The 22,500-nt window shown below is 41.4% G+C and overlaps 1 protein-coding gene across 3 annotated transcripts in view; it reads left to right on the plus strand.

Annotated features, from left to right (window-relative positions):
• The window catches only part of reln (reelin), a 144,634-nt gene that overhangs the window by 979 nt on the left and 121,155 nt on the right, over nt 1-22,500 (plus strand). For all 3 annotated transcript variants that reach the window (XM_084123610.1, XM_084123612.1, XM_084123611.1), the window contains exon 2: nt 21,718-21,825. In XM_084123610.1, coding sequence (XP_083979736.1) covers nt 21,718-21,825 — 108 coding nt within the window. The remainder of the gene's footprint in view (nt 1-21,717; nt 21,826-22,500) is intronic.

Raw genomic sequence — 22,500 nt, forward strand, 5'->3', positions numbered from 1 at the left:
AGAAAATACTATATCAGTCTTTCTACTTTGAAATGTCTGCTTCAACTCAATGTGTTACTTTGTAATTACTTGTGAAATTTACTAGCAGTTGCTGAGTGAAAATTGTTGAGTACCGGAGCAGTTCAGTCGCACTTCATCAATAAAAAGGGGTAACACTTTATTTTACAGTGTCCTTGTTACATATGTTACATGTAGTTACTATAATAATAACAGTAAATTATGCATAATTACATGCAACTAACCCTCAACTAAACCCTACCCTAACCCTATAGTAAGTACATGTAGTTAATTAATATTACTCAGTACTTAAATATATAATTACACTGTAACAATGACACCTTAAAATAAAGTGTGACACCTAAAAAGGAGGTTTTTGGGGAGTTTTACTTCAGCAGGAAATATATGAAAGAGCAATTAAACAAGTAAAAATGTGCTTAATGTGAAAAAGAGTCTAACAATAACCACTCAATCAAAAGGGAATTTCACTGTGAAAAAATATTTTTGGAGATTGTTTTACAAGAAAATACTATTTCAGTCTTTCAGCTTTGAAATGTCAGCTTCAACTAATTGTGTTACTTTGTAATTACTTGTGTGAAATTTACTAGCAGTTGCTGAGTGAAAATTGTTTCATTGTTTCATTGTTTCAATGTTTCAATGTTTTTTTTTTTTTTCTCGCTGGTGAAGGGAATAATTGCAGGTGGCCAGTGTTTTTTGCACTGGAAAAGTGTCTGAAATGCATTTCAAATGCAAAAAAAGTGTTTCAAATGCATTTCATTGCAGGTATGATGCACAATCCCAGTTTCTGCGTTTGAAAATAGATTCAGCTCTGTACATGCGAGCGAGATGCTCGTGTGTGTGTTTATGTAACTGAGTGCAAGTATTGATGTGAAGTCGAACTGCTCTCTTCCACTTTCCTCCGTTCTTCAGTGCCGTCTGTGTGATCCCGGCGCTCGCGTGTGGGCGGATTATCCGGAGGCCAAAACCGCTAGATTCGCACAAATAACTCAACAAGAGCACAACAGGTGCAGAGAATATGAGAGAAAATCAGATCAACAAATTACATGTAACTGTAGAATCTAAACAATCACACTTTGCCAATATAACTCTGCAGTTTAAAACTAAAGAGGAGCGCCGCAGGTTTCTGTCTTGGGTAAATCTACTCACAGTATTACTAGCAGTTTTTCAGAGTCCGAGAGCCTTGGTTTGTGATGTTTCTGAAGACTGCTCTTTGTGTCAGAACAGAAGCGTGAGGTCTTGTGTTCTCCGCTTTATCTTTCTCATCCAGACCTGTGAGATCTGCAGGGACGTGTTCGCACTCGACACACACACGAGCCGAGCGCCGGCGTCTTTGTGTGTTCGGGGGTCGTGAGGATTCTGGGGGATTAATGGGGATGGAAGGGCTGAAAGACAAAGAGAAGAAGCCAAAGTGCTGCACATTTATAGAGTGTCAACATCCGGGAAATAAATACAGAAATAATCATGAAGAAGATGGACTGAGCGAGACAGACAGAAATGCAATTACACTCCGTAATAACATGAATTAGTGTGACTGATAATATCTTCATAAGGCATGATAGAGTTTCAGTATTTGAAGGCGTTTCTCCAGTTTTGATATGAACTGTCCCTGAAGGCTGTACGGACTCGCATGAGTTCTGAGACTCGGACAAAATCAAAGTCAAAGTTTATTTCTCAAATTCTTGCTTGTTCACAGTGAAATGAAGCCTGTTAATATAGGAAAAAAGGTAAACAAGAAAGGCAAAAAGAATAAGACATGAAGGTAATATTGAAAACAAGCTGTGAAATGAGTACAGATGATTGACAGGTGAGAGAAGGCAGTGTGTATTATATGTACATGAGGTTAAACTTCAGCTTGATATGCGGATGAGAAGGAGCGGCTGCTGTGTTTCTGAGCGCGCTCTGAATATCTTTGCTGTAAAACTTGCCATGGTTCCCTCTGTGCGCTTTGCATGCTGGGCTTTTTAATGCGCACCTCCTCTTTTGACGAGCTTTACAATAGCGCACTGATGGCGAGCCACTCCAGAACCTCACGCTTCGACACGCTCCAGAGTCCCATGGGAAATCAGATCTACATTTCAGCAGGCTATATGTGCTTTTTGTGAATTGACATACTAAAGTGTGATTTCCATTCCTTTTTCACCATTTATCCACACGTCTGATTTATCTAGCACGCACTGCTACATCCCAGGCCTTTTTTACACACAGATGATGGAATCAATAACTTGAAGCACATATTCAAGACTCTGTACTTTGTAGAAATAAAGGGTTTTTAATGTACCATGGGTGCCATGAAAACACTGGTGTATTTTGAATAGGAGTTCATTCCCTCATTTTCTCTCCCTCATGTTGATCCAAGCCTGTATGAAATGGGTTTTTTTTGCTATCTTTGGAACGCAAATGAAGATATTTTTTATATTGTTTAATCATTTTTGTCCAAGCAGTTTGAGCTTCCATTTAATGAGCTCTATATATGAATAAAAGCCTATAAATCTGTTAAATGTGTGTTTCGAAGACGAATGAAAGTCAGGATCAAAAAAGTAAATGATGACATAGGCTACTTTTCATTTTTTGGGGGTGAACTATCCATTTAAGTGTAACTTCTCCATAGACAACATTATTTTGATTGTTTTCTCTATCGTAGACGCGCTGATAGTAGAGATTCTTGGAATCTGCAACTAATTATCAATTTGATCATTGATTAATCTGTAATCGATTATGTCTTCTATTGATCAGAGAAACAAAGCTACATTTATTTTCAGTATTTTAGTATTTTATTTATAATAGGGTTAGGTACAATGATTTTGCTAAAAGTAATCAGTTTAATTCAGACTCGCGCACTCCGTCCGGTGCTCGTTCACTGAAGCCTGAAGATGGAAAAACTCTGACATTACAGGTAATGATATAACCGTCAAATATAAGTTATAGGAAGGGAAACAAACACTTTAAACAGTACACGCGACGGTCAAAGCACCTGACAGGGCTAGTCGCGTTAAATGAATGGTAATATGAAGCTTTCTCATGTTTTGGACTACACTTTCCCACACCAGCTCATTCTGCGCCCGCTGAAACGCGTAATTCACTGTAAAGTGACGCGACTGGCGGATGTTTTCAACACACGCGATTAATCGATAATGAAATTCGTTGCCGGTTATAGACTATTATCGAATTTATAGATTAGCCTTTGCACCTCGTTAATAAATTAATAAATAAATGGTAATAGGCTAATAACTCCTGCGCTGGCTTGTTAGATTGAACATCCTCGAGACAAGAAAACTTTCTGAATTGCTTGTTCGGCATCTGTCAACAAGGCTTTGTTTACAAGCAATATTAAAGTCCCCATGATATCAAAAGGGAATTCCTGTTTTTAATAGAAAATTGTAGTGTTTATTCTAAATGATTTATTGGTGTACATAATTTTTGTTTTAAATAATCTTGAATCAGAATAACAGCAGCATCTCATCTCTTCTCTGCACTGTAAAAATAAATTACATCCCCAAGTCAAAAATTTCAAGTGACCGATAACATCTAAATTTTTCAATTAGTCTGACGTATTATTTCTCATTGAGCCAATGTTAACAGACTATTGCAACAAGAATTTCACTTGGGCCAATTGAAAAATTTAGATGTTATCGGTCACTTTTGGGAGGGTTAGAATTTTTTTACAGTGTGATGTCGAGGGCGGGGCAACCTGTCACTCACATGAGATCAGCCAATAGCAAACCACAACCATCCAACCAGCCAATCAATTCCCCACAGACACAATCAAGCCCCGCCCACATCTGTTCTTGTTCCAGAAGCGTTTCACTCGATAAACGACACAATGGAGAAAAGTCCAACACAACTTCACTTTCATGACTTTAACATGCAATGATCTGATTTAATTGAGGGCTCTGGTTTCATAAGTGCGTCACTCAAAAGGTTTTGTACCATTTGTGCATTCGTATTCTGTGATTGGATCGCCTGAGGATGATGTTAATACCAGATGAAAGCAGTTCTGATTTTATAAAATGCATTTTAGATTACAAAGCCCGTTCTCTGACATTGGACAAGTTCAGAATGCACATTTGCGAGGCATTAAATAAAGAATAATGACTCCTCTCAGTGGAACCAAATGAATTCACTCGAGATACTTTCCAAAGCTACGAAGCGATAATTCATGAATTGTTTTGCAGCCCATTGTGATGGTTTTCTGCATAATGTGATCGCTGGCTAATGGGCAGGGCTGCTGACGGCTGCCTGTTTGGCTCCCGATGTGACAGTGAAACACGGCTCAGAATTAATCCGTTGCATCTGGCCACGGGCTTCACCCCGGATAGTGATGATGGCAGTCGAACATGCCAGAGAGATGCCAATGCTGTGCCAGGTAGTCATTAAACTCAATACAAAATGGCCCACAATGATGCCAGTGTGCACAAACCTGCAGCCATCTGTAAGCGGCTCCTCGACGCAGCCATTTCAGTCTCTTGCATTTAGAAATGAAATGATCCAGCAGTCTCTAATGAGCGAGTGCTCTTGAGGGTCCTTGAACACAGGCTGATTCACGGGTTTATTTGGTTTTCATTGGTTTGTTTGTGCTTGAGTGAAGTTGGGGAAGTTCCTCTACTGCAGTTTATGAATTACTTCTCTGTCATACTTTAAATCAAGCCATTTATTGTGATTGTAACAAGATTACTGAGTATTTGATGGAAAATTAATCATGTTACTAATGACTTTTTTTAGTTGCTTTCAAAAATCCCCTATAGAAATAAACACACTGTCATTCAGCATGAGTTACTCTGTGCAAGTCTTAATGAGTGAGTCATTGATTGATTGATTCACCTGATTCAAACGATTCATTCAGGAAAGAAGTGACTCACTGCATCTCAATTCCCAAATCGATTTGCTCTCTGTCGCTTAGTTACACGTATTCTGTCACCATCCTCGCCTGTCAATCATCTTGTCACAGTTAAAATCCTCCATATTTCATTTAATTTGAATTCCTAACGTACCATCCAGGGACTTCTGGCAAACTCTTTTCAACACACTATGCTTTGGGACACACTTATTTTAGTCTCACATATGATTTAGGATGGATAGTAAGGACATTGGGATGAGGGAATGTCTCTTTGAATGGGCAATTGAATCATTGACTCATCGGATTCATTCTAAACCTCAGATCCGTAATGAAACACGGCTGTGGTTCTGGTTTGTTTGGAACTATTTGAGAAATAGAGCGAAAACAGACAATAATGTGTCCAAAATGTAACTCACAATATTAACTTCTCGTTTATCTAACTTCTTTGTTGTATAAGTGGCTGAAAACAGCACTCTTGCTTGTGTAATATTGCTTAATTATAACATATGATATTAATATAAGACAAAAACTCACTGAAGCAAGTGAGTTAGAAAAGCTCAATCTAAATAATCAAAACTGCTATATGTTTTCCTAACGCACAATAGACTAAAGGTCAGGGCGATAACTATAAAGTTTTAATAGTCGCTCTAACTCTGAAAGAATACGCGAGTCCACAACTATAACGATAACGGCGCTGAGGAACGATGGAATCACGTTCAGAACGATGTTTTCCAGCTGATGGAGGAGAAACTCTGACAGCCAATCAGAATCCTGCTCTAAAGAGCTCGAGCATTTAAAGAGACAGACGCCAAACCGCAGCTCTTAATATAAACAGAAGGAGGCCGAGCGCTGCTGTGAACGCTGATAAACTATCATTATAGTTATGATCTTGGTGTGAACGGGCCTTAAATGTTATAAAAGTCCCAGTTGCCGAAGCGTTTGTGAATGTATGGGCAGAGTTCCAGTCGAGAAACGTGTAGTTTTATGGGAGGATTTGTAGAAGCATTTCACATGTTCCTCGTTCCTTCAGCGACTGTGATCGCAGCCTCGTGTCATTCAGGCATTTGAGTTTCACAGGCGGATTAACGCCGACTAAACCACAGCGAGAGACAGAACCGTGAAGCTGGGACCCGTTTAAAATCAGTAGATGCATTTCTTTCTTCTTCTTTTATTTCTGCTTTTGCCACTTTGACTGAGAGAACAGGGAAGAGGTCACCAGACATCAAGAAGAGAATGGAATCAGAAAGTGTGTTTAGATGACGACGGTTGCGTTTCTCACCCATAACTTCCCGAACCAGCTCCCAAAACCAGTTCAGACTCGTCAACATTACTCTGAGAGCTTTTGACCTCGAGGCCAAGCTCTTTGTGAAACAACAATGGTAGGAAATGCGAGTGGTTATTGTAATTTGCACTCCTACTTTTGTTTGTTTTATAGACAAAAATAGCTCAGATCATGTTATGGTCATTAAAACTGGTCTTATAGTGAGTTCAACCACATGTGTTGTTCTGTTATATGTAAACAGCACTACATTTACACACAGCCAAATAATCAGTTTATAATGTGACTGATTACAAGGCGAAGACGACAGCTCTGCTCACGGTGACATGTCCTGCATGATAAACTGAGTCTGACTGAGAGTTCAGGGTTTCGGCTCTCAAGCGTCTCTTGGCTGTTCCACACACACGTCTGCTCTTCTGTGACCCTGGACCACAAAACCAGTCACATGGGTCAATTTTATGAAATTAAGATTTATACATCATATAAAAGCTGAATAAATAAGCTTTCCACTGATGTATGATTTGTTATGATAGGACAATATTTGGCCGAACTATTGAACATCTGCAATCTGAGGGTGCAAAAAAATATTAAAACATTGAGAAAATCTCCTTTAAAGTTGTTCATTTATGTTGGCGATTGTGCTGCATTCACTCACAGAAATACATGTTTTATATATTTACAGTAGGAAATATACAAAATATCTTCATGGAACATGATCTTTACTTAATATCCTAATGATTTTTGGCATAAAAGAAAGATGGCTAATTGTGTGTATTGTCGGCTAGATAAACCCGTGCGACTCGAGGCTGGGTTCGTGATCCAGGGCCACATATTAAAGATGCACAAACTCTAAACATTTTTAAATCCAACCTAAAAACTCTTTGTCTTAAGGGTTTTAATTATTTTGTATTAGAGTGTGTTCTTGTACGCTTTGTATTTCTATCTGTGTATTTTTTACTTTTATTATTGTTTATTTTTCTCTTTGTATTTGTATTGTGTAAAGTGCCTTGAGAAGCTGCTTTACAGGCGCTATATATAAATTAAAATGAATAAGTTAATATGAACAGAACTATCAGAATCTCAAGTTCTGGATTCTTTCAGACTGATGTAATAGTGCATGTGGAGATATGTAGAGAAGGTTCAGTTATGGGCAAAACTTTGAAATATGAACTCTATGAATGCAGTGTTTTCATGCGTGTTCTCTGGAAGAGCAGAACAGCTGGAGCTTTGGGTCATAAGTTAACTTTAAACAGATATTACAGCGTTTGGACCCAGTCAGTGTACACTAGTGCTGTGGATGATGTCATGGTGATGGTGTGTGTGTGTGTGTGTGTGTGTGTGTCAGCCCATAGAGATTCTGCTGTACCATCAGGATACATACACGGCAGAACAAGGGAATTCAGAGTGATATGTGATTAATATTAAAAGAGCTGCAACTTCTGAGTGTATGTGTGTGTGTGTGTGTGTGTGTGTGTGTGTGTGTGTGTGTGTGTGTGTGTGTGTGTGAATGTGTGTGTGCTCTATGCTCTATGACGAGTGTTTACAGTAATGTTGATGTGAACCTGAACGCTTGAATCCTCTGAATCATCCACCGATAGCCAATAATCCAGAATGAAATCTGCTGATGCCGATACCAACAGTTTTTCTTTCGGAAAAAAACCTCTCCCAAATAATGCTGCACTATACAGGGAACCCTCTTATTTAGTACACTATAATATAATATTAGAGGTTATAATTAGCAACAGCGAACTGCTATTTATTTTCAGATAGACTATAATAATTACACTCAAGTAAAAACAACTGAAATGCTTGTATACAAACTCAGTTGCTCATAAGGCAGTTTCTTAAGCACTCTTGTGTTCATGGCAGATTTATTCAAATAAACATATATGTGTGTTCTTGAGAACCGGGCGAGTGTCAGTCGTCCTCAGCCTCTATGTATAGTTAACAGTAAATAAGTTCCTCTCTCATGTTTTAATCTGGTGATAACAGTGTTAATCTCTGTCCGCTGTAGAGGAGATCCCCTGGGATCCTCCTCAATGACAGTCTTTAGTGTGCTTTTCTCTGTTTGATAATGAGGATCCATGTAAATAATGGCAAACTAATCATGAAATCCAGTGGTGTGTAAGATGAAGCTGCAGATGCCGAAAACATGAATTATGCCAATATTAAAGTATGCATGTTTAATTCAAAGTCAAAATAGTTCTCATTATTTCTTCTAGAGCCTTTGGTTTAGTTTATCCCAGAATGTTAATGAATGCTTTAACGATATAGCATGTAATTATACGTTAAGGCTGTCGGCCCGTTATTCACGAATGAATCAATATGACTTCAGTCGTAGTTGTGTTGGTTCTTGATTAGTTCATACCTCGACTTACACACCGAATCACGTATGATTGCAGACATATTACATATGAAGCAGATTCAAAAGAATGAGTTACATTCAGGATTAGGCATATTAGATTTACAAAAATTGTAGTCAAAGTATACTGTAATGTAGTCTGTAATAAACACACTTATTCTTTAAAAATAAATGAAATGATGTCAAACAATAATGGGAGAAAAATAAATAAGCAAGGATTGTCTTTTGACTCTGAACTGAATGAAGAGTTCCTCAACGCTTGAGACTGAGTTCAGATCAGTGTTTCAGATTAAATCAGAACTTATGGTTTCCATATGCTGGAGGTTTTGGGAATAGTGTGGCAGAACTGGTGTTGGAGGATCTTGTTTCTTCTTTGGAGAAGAGTATAACTGAGCTGTGTTTGCATACTCTGTGAATGAGTAGAATATAGATAATGTGCTAATGTGCCGCGTTGAGCTCATAAAAACTGCAGTTTGAAATATCAGACCTAAGAAGGGCCGCGCCGAGAGCAAGGCAGGTGAAAGCTATTCACCATTCTCTTTCATCTCTGTGCTTTTGTTTCATACACAGATCCTTCTCTCTCAGGAATCACGTTTTTGAGATGCATGTGCTGAAAATGTTCCACTGCACTTTTATTTTAACTGAATATTTCCCAAGGTAGATCCTTTTGGAAAATTCCTAACATAGTTTGTGACAGTGAATGATGCATGTGTTATTAACCAATGAGTAATTGGAAAGATCTGGTTTACACTTAGTCTTAATGTATATTTCCGGCGGTCCATGGAACAGAATAAAGGAACGAGCTGAAAGACATTTCTGACCTCATAATCGAACAGCATCGAAGAACGATCTACTCATTCGTCAGTCTACCACTGCGCTTAAGCTAGGTTTCTAAACGCTGAACGCTTCCAGTTGTGAAAAAACTGACCAGTCAATGGAAGTTGAGTTAATGCCGGTGCTTCATTAAAATAACTGGGAATTCTTCCTAAAACATTGTCTGTGATCGTTTAACAGTGAAGTCAAGCCGGTGATGTTCATCGGATGTCCAGATCACACACTGAATCAGAGCGTTTCCCCTGAATACACAACAGGCACGAGGATAAAGAAAAACATGACACAACCCTGGGCTGAGTTTCTCCATGTTTCACAACACAATTCCCCGAAGTTTCCTCAGCGGTTTGGAGGGTGTTTATGGAACAGATTTTGAACGTGTTCTGGGTGTTTAGTGAGTTTATCTGTCCGTGAGGAATAGATGGAGCTCTGGAGAAGTAAATGTTCTGGCTTGTGTAAAGGTCTATCTATCTATCTATCTATCTATCTATCTATCTATCTATCTATCTATCTATCTATCTATCTATCTATCTATCTATCTATCTATCTATCTATCTATCTATCTATCTATCTATCTATCCATCCTTCCATTCATCCTTCTATCCATCCTTCTACCCCTCCGTCTGTCGTCATTGCACTGAATGTTTTGACTGTAATCTGTTGCAGTGTTTCGGCACATGGAAGTGATTACAGTCATCTTGCTGACTTCAGGCATTCAAGCTTTTGCTGGCAGAGATCCTGAACCAAATAATCCTGAAAACTGTCATTTTTTCCCCTCTCATAAATAGTTGTTAGTTTTGCAATTTTCAGTCACGAGAAAAGAGAAACGGAACATAGCAGTGCAAATGGATTGGGTGGTTTTCTAAAGGAGAGATTTATTTGCATAGTTCATCTCTAACGCAGTGAGCTGTCTGCTCATCACTGTCCCAGAATCCCTTTCCCGCAGCGTCATGCTGTGGGAGCGTAAACACACGGAAAATCTCACAGTGACTAAAGACTGTCACTGACTCGAGTAGCTCACACACCGGATCAATGCGTTTGTGCTCTCACACACTCCACACAGAAGACAGTTCACCTTCAGTTCAGGATTTTAACTTCCCAATGTGCATCTGTGCACTTTCACAAATAAATGATGGTCATTGGTCAGAATGTTTCTTATTGACTTGACCTTTCAGTTTAGACATTAAACCTCACTGATGCTCTTGTTTATGAATGGGAGCAAATCCCTGCGTTCCCAGTGTTCAACTCATAGTGGAAGGAGCAGGGACGGATTCATGCTTTTTGTCATGCTTCTGAAATTAAATATTGAAGATGCAAGAGCATCAGTCGGGTCAGGCACCGACCTGTTCACTCTCAGGAAGAAATGTGCAAAGATTGTACCTTTCTGGACATAACAGCTGTCACTGAGGTCTTTGTACCTGATCTATCCCTGAAAGGTTTATAGCAGTGCCCTAAAGGTACATGTTACTCAGTACAAGTACTGAAATGCACCTTTTATGGGTAGATAAGGTGTTTCCAGTGACTTCTGCTCTATAACTAAAACTAATCCTGCACAATTGTTTCTCACAGTGTGTCTTAACTTGTGTCCATTCACCAGCACTATACAATTCTCAATGTAGACTATGAGGTGTAAATGCATAGGAAAGATTACCATTATTAATTTCTGCAAAGCTGCTTTGAAACAATGTTGATGATGGTTGTGCACAAGGTCATTGACATGCTAGAAAAGAACAAAAAGAATAAACTCCACAAACAGAGTCTGAAGCACAACATCCTCTAGAATGACTGAAAGAGCCAAACTAGAAGGGAGTTTCCACATACTTTCGGCCATCAAGAGTTGAAGAAACAGAGAACAAGTTGCTTACATATTATTGCAAGCCATTAGATAACAAGACTCCCAGTAGTCAATCAAATGGTCTCTAACTCAGTGCTGTTATCTCGGCTCTGAGGAAGTGTCTTATTCTAGTTCTCATTAGTGTCATGTGTACAGAATCCTGCTCTGTTTGCAGTGAGACATTAGCCAGGAGTGTGTTGCCCGAAAGCATCGTTAGCCAACTATAGTCGCAAGTTCTGTCGTTATCAGTAGTTCAACGAGTCGGTGTTTCCCGAAACCATCGTTCCAATGAACATCCGCAAACAGCATCGCACAGTTGTGTGTGTGAGCGACAGATCTCGACCTGTGGTTAGAAGCAGAGTTTCTTGTTTGCATGACATGTGGACTCAATAAATCCTGATCTTGAGCAAAATAAGCAAGCTGACATTCAGTACAATCTATATCTTTTATTTAAAATACATACAAATGTAATTTACGTCTTTTTGTTTGTCAAGAGATTTAAAGCGTAGTTTTTTGAAGAGTGCACATGTGTGAACGAGCTCTAGTGCGTAAGAACGAGACTATGATTGAATCTGGAAATAAAGCAAAATAACCGAGAAAAATGAGAAATAGTCCTCAGGTGTCCGTAATTTATAGCAAAAAATCAGGCATTAATTCGATCTCAAACAGATTCATTAAAAGTAGCTATTACTCCAACACCTGCGTGACGTCATTATCCAACGTGGTTGAACGACCAATTTGTGACAATACGGTTTTGAGAAACAGTCGTGACGAGCTAGTTGATTTCTTCAACGATGCATCGCACTGTGGACGTGACGTTACGTCACTGTACGAGAAACACACCCCAAAACAGAGCTTGCACAATTTAAAACTGCAGTGTTTTATCTATATCGAGCTCTATTATGGCATCAGCAAACCTCAGAATAACACTTCCGCATTGTGTTTTGTTTTGGAGGAAGTTTGAAGAAAGGTTAGCTTGTATTAAGAGGCTAGGAGGATCATTAAAAGAAGATGTTCCTCAGGAAGCCGACCTGTTAATGTGTGTGAGCGCGATGGAGTGTGTTTGACAGCAGATGAGCCGACCTGTTAATGTGTGTGAGCGCGATGGAGTGTGTTTGACAGCAGATGGCGTGGCCAGCAGGGCAGAGAGGCAAGAGAGGGTTACGCAAGAGAATCATCACAGTGTGATCAGTGTTATCCAGCTGTCATCGACACACGTAACCTCATCACACACTCCTGATGACACGGCAAAGGCCCGGTGTCTTCAGTCTCACGGCGCAGGTTCAGCAACACTCAGCCTGAGACTGAGAAACGTCTGATTCTGGCCCGGTCGGGGAACAGATGGCCCGAGCCTCTCCCGGTTTCCGGCTTCTCAAGGGCACACGGGGTTTCCAGTGGGATGTCAAACACAGATCAGATGGCCACGGATGGTTACGCTTCCTTCATATTGCGAGCGTCTGACCTACACAGAGGTGGAAGAATCGCACTGGGGTTTGATGGCTGGAACTACAATATCCTAAAACCGTCGAGGAACCGGAGAAACGTTTTAAAAAATGAAAGGGTTTTCACAGCGATGCCATTGAACTGTTTCCCAACCCTGTTCCTGCAGGAACACCAACACTAGATTAGACGTCTTCTTATCTGACCCTTAACTTCGTGTCTTGGAGTCTCTTCTAACGAGCTGATGAGTTTAATCCGCTGTGTTTGATTGGAAAGAGTTAGTGAATGTGTGGCGTCGGTTCGACTCCAGGAACGCGGTTGGGAAACACTGCCATAGGAAGAACCATTTCTGGTTCCCCAAAGAACCTTTGGGTGATCAGTTCTTAAAAGATTTTTATTTCTTAGTTCGAAGAAAATCTGAATGATCTAAACAACCTTTTTCCATTATGAAGTATGGAAGCTTGTTTCCACCACAGAATAAAACATTTTAAAAGATAATTGTGACTTTTTATCTCAGAACTGCGATATATACAGACAAGTTATTAAGTCCAATTCTAAGAAAAAAAGACTTTCCCTCCGAATTGCGAGGTTATATCTCACAATTCTGACTTTATAACATGGTATTGCAACTTTATATAACGTAATTGTGAAAAAAAAAGTCAGAATTGTGAGATAAAATGTTACAATTAACTTTTTAATTTTTTATTCTGTGTCAGAAACAAGCTTCCATAATAAAGAACATTTTGTGTGATGGAAGTGTTAATGGTTCTCCATTGAACCATCAATGTCAATAAAGAACCTTTATTTTTAAGAATGTTTATGATGTACAGAAACGGGAGTTTAAATAGCCATTTCATTTCCAGCACTCTCCTGTCTGATCTCATGACTGGGAACCAGAATCACCAGCGGGTTTCGGACAGAATCCTCTGGTTCCAGACTACACTCTTCAATGGGTTCTCTATAGAACTCAGGGGTTCTCGACTCAATTTTAAAGAACTCCAAAAGATTCTACATAAGGAGAAATGTCTTAAATGATTGGATAATACTTTCGTGTTTAACAGGTTATTTAATTTTTCCAACTAGTGATAAAGTATGTTGACAAGTTGTTAATTCATAAAATGTAATTAAAGTTCAAACTAAGTCCATCAGATGATCCAAAGAGGGAACCTCTATAAGGTTGTATATATGAAGCGCCAGACGGAGGAGTGTAGGTTTCTCTCTCCTTCTCTGTTTTTTCTTCTTCTGTCCCGTAGCCTCACAGGAAGCAGCTGCTTTGAAACTAAATATATTATAAGCGTTGTACAAGTAAAACTTGCTGAAACGGAAAGGACCGGACTATTGCAAGCATGAAGGTTTGATGTATTCATTGCACACTGGCAGGCGTTGTTCCTCTGCCATGCTGTTAACTAAGAGTGAGGTAATACTCAGGCCTGCCAACTCTCTGGCTTCAGTCTTCAGCTCGTCATCTGGCGTTCAGGATTCGGCAGGAGCTGATCCGATGACGGAAACACACACCAGAGTCTGAACCGGCTGAATCTCATGATCTCCCGTTAAACCAACACTGTTCCTGCACCTCGTCCCAATACAGCCGTTCCTCTTCTGTTTGCTATTCTTTTAAAACAGAAAACAGCTCCTCATGTTAGTGTCAGTGTGTCCAGGGACACTCCCAGACCCGAGGTTTATCAATACTTGAGTAGGAGCGTGGCGGTGAGTGTTGGTAATGAGGCGAACCACATCGCAGCATCTATATTGCATGATGTGCGGAGACACAGAGAGATGAGGAGATCTCACCGAAGACATGGCAGGCACGTTTACTATGTTCCTATCTCTCTCTCCCAACGGCACGTCGAGTCTCTCTCTGCTAAAGACAGTCAGATATTGCTCATCGGGAGAGTTGTGTGAGTGTGTGCGGGTGTGGAGTGAATGCTAAGAGTTCTCATCAAAGCGCATGCAAACCCCCGCAGGTGAATACGTCTGTTTTTATGAGTTACTCTCTCCAGGTTCTCCTCTTTTCTCCTCCCTTCCCCCGCTTTCAGATGGATTTCTGAATTATTTACGTATTTCATTTTCATCGATCACTCTTTTTCTTCCACTGGCCTCTCCAGATATCCCTCCATCCCTGTTCTCTCCCTCCTCCACCGCTCTGTTTGTTGCTCATAATAACCTCTTGGCCCGTTCACTCCCACCGTCTTCAAACGCTTCTCCTGCTGGAAAAGCGCTCGCTCCTGAGGGACTGATGCTCTCAGCCTCGGGTGTCTCGTGTGAGGAGAGCAAACGCTGAATTTGACAACATGCCGTTGCGTTTTCTTGAATAGTTGACGATTCTGCCAATATTGATTCCCTTGTTAATTACTCACTCTATTTGCATAAATATTTTACATCTTTTAAGCTCCATAAAGGATAAAAATACCTTGAAAGCAGCTTATATGTCTATTTGAGCTATATTTCATGTCTTCTGAAACTGTATGAGGAAAAGGCAGAAATTGTCCTTCATTGACAATCAGCCTTTACTATGCATTTCTCTCATTGATATCATGAATTGATAATTGTGAGATAACTGGATGTAAAGCCAGCACTCTTCTGGTCTGATCCGTACATTCTGAGCTGCTCTTGTTCAGAAGGCGAGGTGAAGGAATAATGTAGTTAAAAACAAAAAGAGGGAGAGTGAGAGGACTAGATATTACACTGGCAGTAAGAGGATGAATTATTGAAGCTGGCATGTGGGGAGAGAGGCGGGAACGAGGGATATGTTTTTAATCCAGAGTGTATCCACGTCTAGACCAACTACACACACACACACACACACACACACACACACGTGCACGCACACACTACTCTCTCTCTCTCTCTCTCTCACACACACACACACACACACACACATATGCACACACACACACACACACGTGCACACACACACTCACACATATGCACACACAGACACACACACACTCTTTCTCTCTCTCTCTCACACACACACACACACACAAAATCTCTCTCTCTCTCTTAATTTCCCTTAAGCACTCATAAGAAAAAAATGGTGAGCATCTCTAGTCATTTGTTTTTATCAAATAGTAATCATACTAGAACTAATATTATTAATAATAAAGATGGTTATCTTTCACTCTTTCATGATCCATCTGCCTGAGATCGTGTCAAACAGTTGGTTAAACCAGCAGCAGACATTCAGACCGGATCTGCTGTTGGCTTGTGGTTTTCTACCACATTTCTTGTCAGAAAAATGTTTGTCTCACAATTACCAGCAAGCTTAAGGAGTCTATTCATGAAGAACTCTGAGTGAAGAAGCTTTTACTGCTCAAAAATCGTCTCTGGTTATGACTGTAACCCTTGTTCCCTGAGAAGGGAACGAGACACTGCGTCGATGACGACACTTTGGGGAACGCTCTTAGCGTAACACATCTGAAGTATGAATGAAACTAATCCAATCCCGATTGGTGTTGCGTCATGACATATTGTGTGACGGCATACACGGAAGCTACAAAGGGACGCCGGCACACGATAGAGTTAGCTTCTGCGAGGCAGGGGGAGGCGTGGCAAAGGGACGCAGTGTTTCGTTCCCTTCACAATGTAACAAGGGTTACATTTGTAACCCGAGACGTTCCCTTTCGAGGGAACTCGCACTGCGTCGATGACGACACTTACCCATGCCACAACGAGCCCTGCCTGTCCCAGTGTGAAGCTGCGCACAGACACACTTAGGATGAGAGCACTAGAGTGCCTGGCGTAGAAGGAATGTCCAGGCTATAGAATTTGATGAAAGTATGAGGGGTGGCCCGTCCTGCTGCATTGCACACTTCTTGGATCAGGGCCCCTGAAAGGAGGGATCTAGAGGACGCCATGCCTCTGGTTGAATGAGCCATCTTGGCCAAAGGTGAAGGCAAGCTGCGCACCTGATCGGCCATAGAGATAACCTGAACGGCCGGCCTCTGGGTACTGTGCCCCCTCTGGGGCCAGACCCACAATTTCCATAGCTCTGGCCGAGGGTGAAATATTGAGCTCTCTGCCTGCGTCAGCAGGTCCCTCCTGATGGGGATCTCCCATGGACGGCCATCCAGGAGCGATATTATGTCTGAGAGCCATACTCGGGCCGGCCACAAAGGAGCTACTAGAAGTAGACTGACCTTGTCGCAATGGACCCTCTCCAGAACTGATGATTTAGATAGGACACCCCTGACATATTGTCTGTTCTGACAAAAACGAGGTGACCCTTGAGGTCTGTCTCAGAGCTCAGAAGACCGGCAGCATTTCCAGGCAATTTATGTGCCTAGGGGAATAATGGTCCTGCCATAGACCTCTCGTAAAGCGGCTGTCCATGACCGCGCCCCAGGCTACGAGGGAGGCGTCTGTCGAAACGGCTTCCCGGCGACATGGCGCTCCCAACACTGGGCCTTGAAACAGGAACCAAGGTTTCTTCCACATAGATAGTGAACAAAGGCATTCAGCTGCCATGAGCCCTAACAGCCTCTGAAACTGTTTAATAGTGATGGCTTGGCCTAGCTCTGTCCTGGTCACCATGGCCAGGATGGATTCGATCTGTGCAGGAGACAATTGTGCCCGCATCGTGACCGAATCCCACACCACTCCCAGGAACGTGGTTCTCTGGGCTGGCGCCAACACACTTTTCTTTGTGTTGAGTCTCAACCCCAAGCTCTGGATGTGGGCAAGGACAACATCTTGATGCCGAATTGCCAGCTCTTGTGACTGGGCCATAATAAGCCAGTCGTCTATACAGTTCAGCACCCTGATACCCTGAAGCCTCAGCGGAGCTACAGCTGCATCCATGCATCTGGTAAACGTGCGAGGTTGAGAGAGCTAGCCCGAATGGAAGAACCCGATATTGGAACGCTTTGCCCCCGAAAGCGAACCTCAGGAACTTCCTGTGAGATGGAAGGATGGAAATGTGAGAAGCATGTGTCCTTCAGATCTATCGTGACAAACCAATCCTCGGATTTGATTTGGCTCACGATGATGGGAATAGTGAGCATCTTGCACCTGAATCTCCTCAGAGACTGATTCAAGTGCCTTAGATCTAGAATTGGACGCAACCACATCCTTCTTAGGAACTATGAAGTAGTGGCTGTAAAACCCGGACTTCCTGTCCGGCGGAAGAAGACGTTCTATTGTCTACTTTGCCAGTAAGGAGTTCACTTCCTGTTCCAATACCCGACCCTGCACTGGGTCGACTGCAGTCCAAACCACCCCGTTCTTCCTATTGAAATTCGGTGGGCGGAAACCGAACTGCAGCCTGTACCCCTTCTGAATGGTACGCAGGACCCAAGGAGAAATATTCGGCAGGTTTTGCAATACTTTGAAATATTCTACTAAGGGAACCAGCCTTTCGAAATTCGTTCACGATCTCCTGAAGCGGCTTTCCGGCAGGGTTTGGTCGAAAACGATTCTCGATGTGCGGACGCGAGCGCTGCCAGGCCGCAGTCCTGTGGGGCAGACAGAGGTCGGGGGAAACGACCTCTCGGCGTCAGTGTGTGTTTGCTGGAAACCGATGTGTCCCGAAGCGCACTTGACGGCAGGATACAAACATTGATTTCCTAAGGGCTCCATGGAGAAGCGAGAACTTGACGCTCCCGAGGGGCACCTTCAGAGGTCTGCGCATAGCGTCAGGACCTTTTACCCGAAGCCGCCTTCGAGAATAACAGTCCAATATTCCTATAACAGACCTGTTTTCTCTTTGGAAAGCGTCAGGCAAGAGTGTTGCTTTGACCCCCCAGGCTTTCTCGGCTGCATTCGCTGCTGCTTAAACTAGGAGCTCGGCTCTTAAAGGGATATTTCACCGCTGGAAAGATGAATGTGTTTTTAAATTGGGTCATTTCTGTAGTAGAAATGTGAAATTATTTTAGAAGTTGATGCCTTCTAGACTGAGAAAAGCCAGAAAATGTAGTTTTGGCTCATGTGGATGAAAGACAACAACTCCCAGAATGCACTTGCTTCGCTGCCCTACGAGGCCACTCCCAAGCCACGCCTACCGGTTAGTTGACTCGAAACTGAAAAGACGCTGTTTTATCGTGAGATCCCCCTATGGGCGGGTTGAAAACATGCGGAACGAGGTCCTCCTACTGGCTGTAGTCTCTCGCCTCTGGCCAAAAAAGCCTCCGATGACACAAAATGACGATTTTTGCATCATCTGAGGTTTTTTTCCAGACACACAATACAAAAATCTCTCGTCTCAGGGGGACATGAGGGAGGGAAGCACGGTCATTCGAAAATACTACCGGGTTTCTACTGATACAAAGCTTAATGCTATGCTCCGCTTAGTCAGGTGATTATTTCACCTTTTTAATTGTCCATTCTCTCGAAAGGGAACTCCTTCAACCTAATCATGAACTCTTAACTACCTACAGAACAAATACAATATAACACACCTCAACATTTATTCTCCTAATCCAAAAATAAAAATCCTCTGCCCAGTTTTAGCAAAGTTAAATTATAATGCCAAAAGAAACTAAAAAACATTGCATAGAGTGAAATGTGAAGTGAGCAAGAAGGTGGCACACTGGAATCAGTACAGACTACAGACTATCAAAACATTTATTTTTTATTTTCTGGATTACAAAGTGCAAAAAGTGCAAAGTGGATACAATGAAATGTGAAAATGCATCATTGGCTCTTTGTAACTTTTCAGCTCAATTAAACTGACCTAGCTGCTCTTGAATTTGCTGTTGTATGTTTTACTACAGACTGACAGAATGTCAAGGTAGTTTATCCCACATTTCCTGTCAATCTCACTCTCTTTTAACTCTTTCCCCGCCATTGATGGAATTTTCCGGCTATCCGTGTTTTCACTGTTGTACAGAAGGGGGTGCTGTTTCTTCTGAAAGAGTTCAGAATCTCCTGATCAAAACAAAGGCGAAGAAGAAGCAGAAACGAGCGATAGAAGCATGGCTGACGCAGATGTAAAATATACTATCATCAATATTAAACAGCACATAAACCAAAACTCGACATGACTGAATGAAATGTTGAACCATGAAGAGGAAACGACTGAAGCTTTGAGAGTGTTGATGGACTCGATCGACTCTATCTGTGTTTGATCATCATTCTGAATCGCTCTGAAGTCTTTGACAAATTTTGTTTTTAATGAAACTTGCCCACATTCAAGTGTTGATAAAAAAGAATGTATGATTTTTCTTTTTATTAAAAGCTGAGGCTCTGTTCTATCTTTTGATATATTGATGTTTACATATTCGTACAACAAAATATTTTGGAGGCCATGAACATTTTGTGAATACAATCAAAAAAGCTGGCGACCTAAAAATAAAGTGCTGTTGTTGAAAGAGTTAATAAGCATTTCTCACAGTGTTTAGTGACATCTTCACCATGCTAACATGGCTCTTTTGATAGTCTGTGCTGTGAGGTGTTGCATTCGTTCATTCGTTCGTTCGTTCGCCCCCGCCGCCGCCTGCACTCACATCTGCTCTCTCTCTCTCTCTCTCTCTCTCTCTCTCTCTCCCTGCTCAAGGAATATTCTGGGTTATTTTCCATTCAGCGTCTCTGGTCCACATCTGTGCCAGCCTGTTGATCACTGCACACAATGGTTCTGTCTCGTCCCTCAGTTTGCACAAAGTGATGAGAAACACACGTAAAGTAAAGCGTTCACTGTGGAAGTGTGAGTGTGAGTGAGTGTGAGTGTGTTTGTGTGTGTGTGTGAGTGTGTGTGTGTGTGTGTGTGTGTGTGTGTGTGTGTGAGTGAGTGTGTGTGTGTGTGTGTGTGTGTGTGTGTGTGTGTGTGTGTGTGTTTGTGTGTGTGTGTGTGTGTGTGTGTGTTTGTGTTTGTGTTTGTGTTTGTGTGTGTGTGTGTTTGTGTGTTTGTGTGTTTGGGTGAGGGTGTGTTTGTGTGTGTGTGTGTGTGTTTGTGTGTGTGTGTGTGAGGGTGTGTTTGTGTGTGTGTGTTTGTGTGTTTGTGTTTGTGTGTGTGTGTGTTTGTGTGTTTGTGATTATTACACATCCATCTGTGCTTCTGACTGACTGAGAGCGAGGGTCCATTACTATGGTGAATGCTGGACGTTTTTAGACCCGATTCATTTTCCATTTGATGCTCTTTGTGTCGATTTGCAGGTCATTTGTGTGCATGATAGGAGACATATTGCATCAACACATTAATGAGCCAATCGTGATTGAGACGTTGCTTTCTCTCATGTGACATTCACCTGTATTCTTTCACTATAATAATTTTTGCTTGGTTTATTTGCGTAAATCTGGATTTCTTTGGGGCAGAGGCACCGCTTCTCTTTCCTTCCAGGACAAAATGCACTTTTTTCCCAAAAGAAGCTTCATTTTCATATTTGTTGACTGATTTTTTTACCCCATTGGTGATTTGGTGGAGCAGCATGTAGCCCAAATGTTTCATTGTTTGAATCTTGTACAGCATAATTTTGTCTGTGTGGGAATCTGTCCAAATATCACCCAGTGCTCTTGTATCGAGTTCAGCCAGAGTAGACGTTTTAGATGGGAAACAATGATGGGAACCCAGACAGCAACATAGTGTCGGCCCAGATCCGGCCCACATCTGGCAAGCGTTGAATCCACACATGCCAGATGTGGGCTGGATCTGGGCCGACACTATGTTGCTGTCTGGGAAACTTTAGATGTTTTCTTTCTATGAGTGCCAAGCGCTTCTATTCCAACAGGCCACTCACAATTAACATCATCCCAACTAACAAAACATTTCCCGAACATTCTGTTCTCTGAATGTTTAAAACATCCTGTTTTTAAAAAAATGTTTTAGAAATGTTTATTGTTGATGATGTAAACGCTTAAGGGAACATTACATTGTATCATTCTTCAAACATTATGGGAACGTTACTTTTGAATTAGACGAACATTAGACGAACGTCCAGCTGAATTGTTTCAGAAAAAATCATTCCATGAACGATGTATAAATAATTTTCTTTTTTGCTCATGTTTGACAACATTATTAAAGACCAGATAACTTTGAACGAACGTTCTATTAACATTACTGGATCATAACTTCATACTTTCTCTCCAGAAGGTTCCCTGTTAGCTGGGATTGTGATGATTGTGATCCTTCATTATGTCATGAGTGTTTGGTGGTCAGATGTCTAACACTGTCTCTCGTGTGTCTGCAGTGACGATCTCCACCAGCACGTACTTCGATGGGCTTCTGGTTACGGGTCTCTACACCTCCACCAGTGTCCAGTCCTCTCCCATCCCAGCGTCTCCCGCTTTCGGCTTCGGTGAGTCTTCAGGGAGAAACAGAGCAAGTCACATTCTATCAATGAACACTCATAACCGGGTCGAGTCCACTTGAGTCTCATTATCTGTTAGATAAGAGCAGAATCTGTGGGAGGAGGACAGCTTGATGGACTGGAGAATTGTTTGAGAGCTTGCTTAATGTTTCTGAGAATTCATGAAGGACTGATATTCTCCTCTGTGTCTGTAAGAGAGCTTGTGTGATGAGAACATCGACATAATGCACACTGTTCCCAATCTCTCTTACTGAGAACAGCATTCAATACGCGAGTTTAGGGCTGGTTATGAAATCATGTCATGGACTCATGAATATTAATTATGTGACGTTGTTTGGTAACCTTTCTGAAACATCCACCTACGTAATCTATTAATATTCATAAGCCAAGCATTAACAGTAGTAGGTGAGGATCCAGGTGACTATCAACGTCATTCAGCTGAATGCAGTCTTTATGCCAAATGTGTAGATTTAACTCCATAATGTTTTAATGAATCCGGGTCCAGTACGGTTGCTCTACCAGTCTGATTAAACCATTTAAATATGAGGAAAATATTTAATATTTTTTTCAATGTTCTTAATATGAGGGAAGAAAAAAAACCCCACTAAACTTGATTAAAGTATTTATCTGACAAAATTATTTGGCAAAAAAAAGGCAAACTAC

The sequence above is a fragment of the Abramis brama genome (assembly GCF_963993115.1).
Source record: "Abramis brama genome assembly, chromosome: 9".
NCBI lineage: Eukaryota > Metazoa > Chordata > Actinopteri > Cypriniformes > Leuciscidae > Abramis > Abramis brama.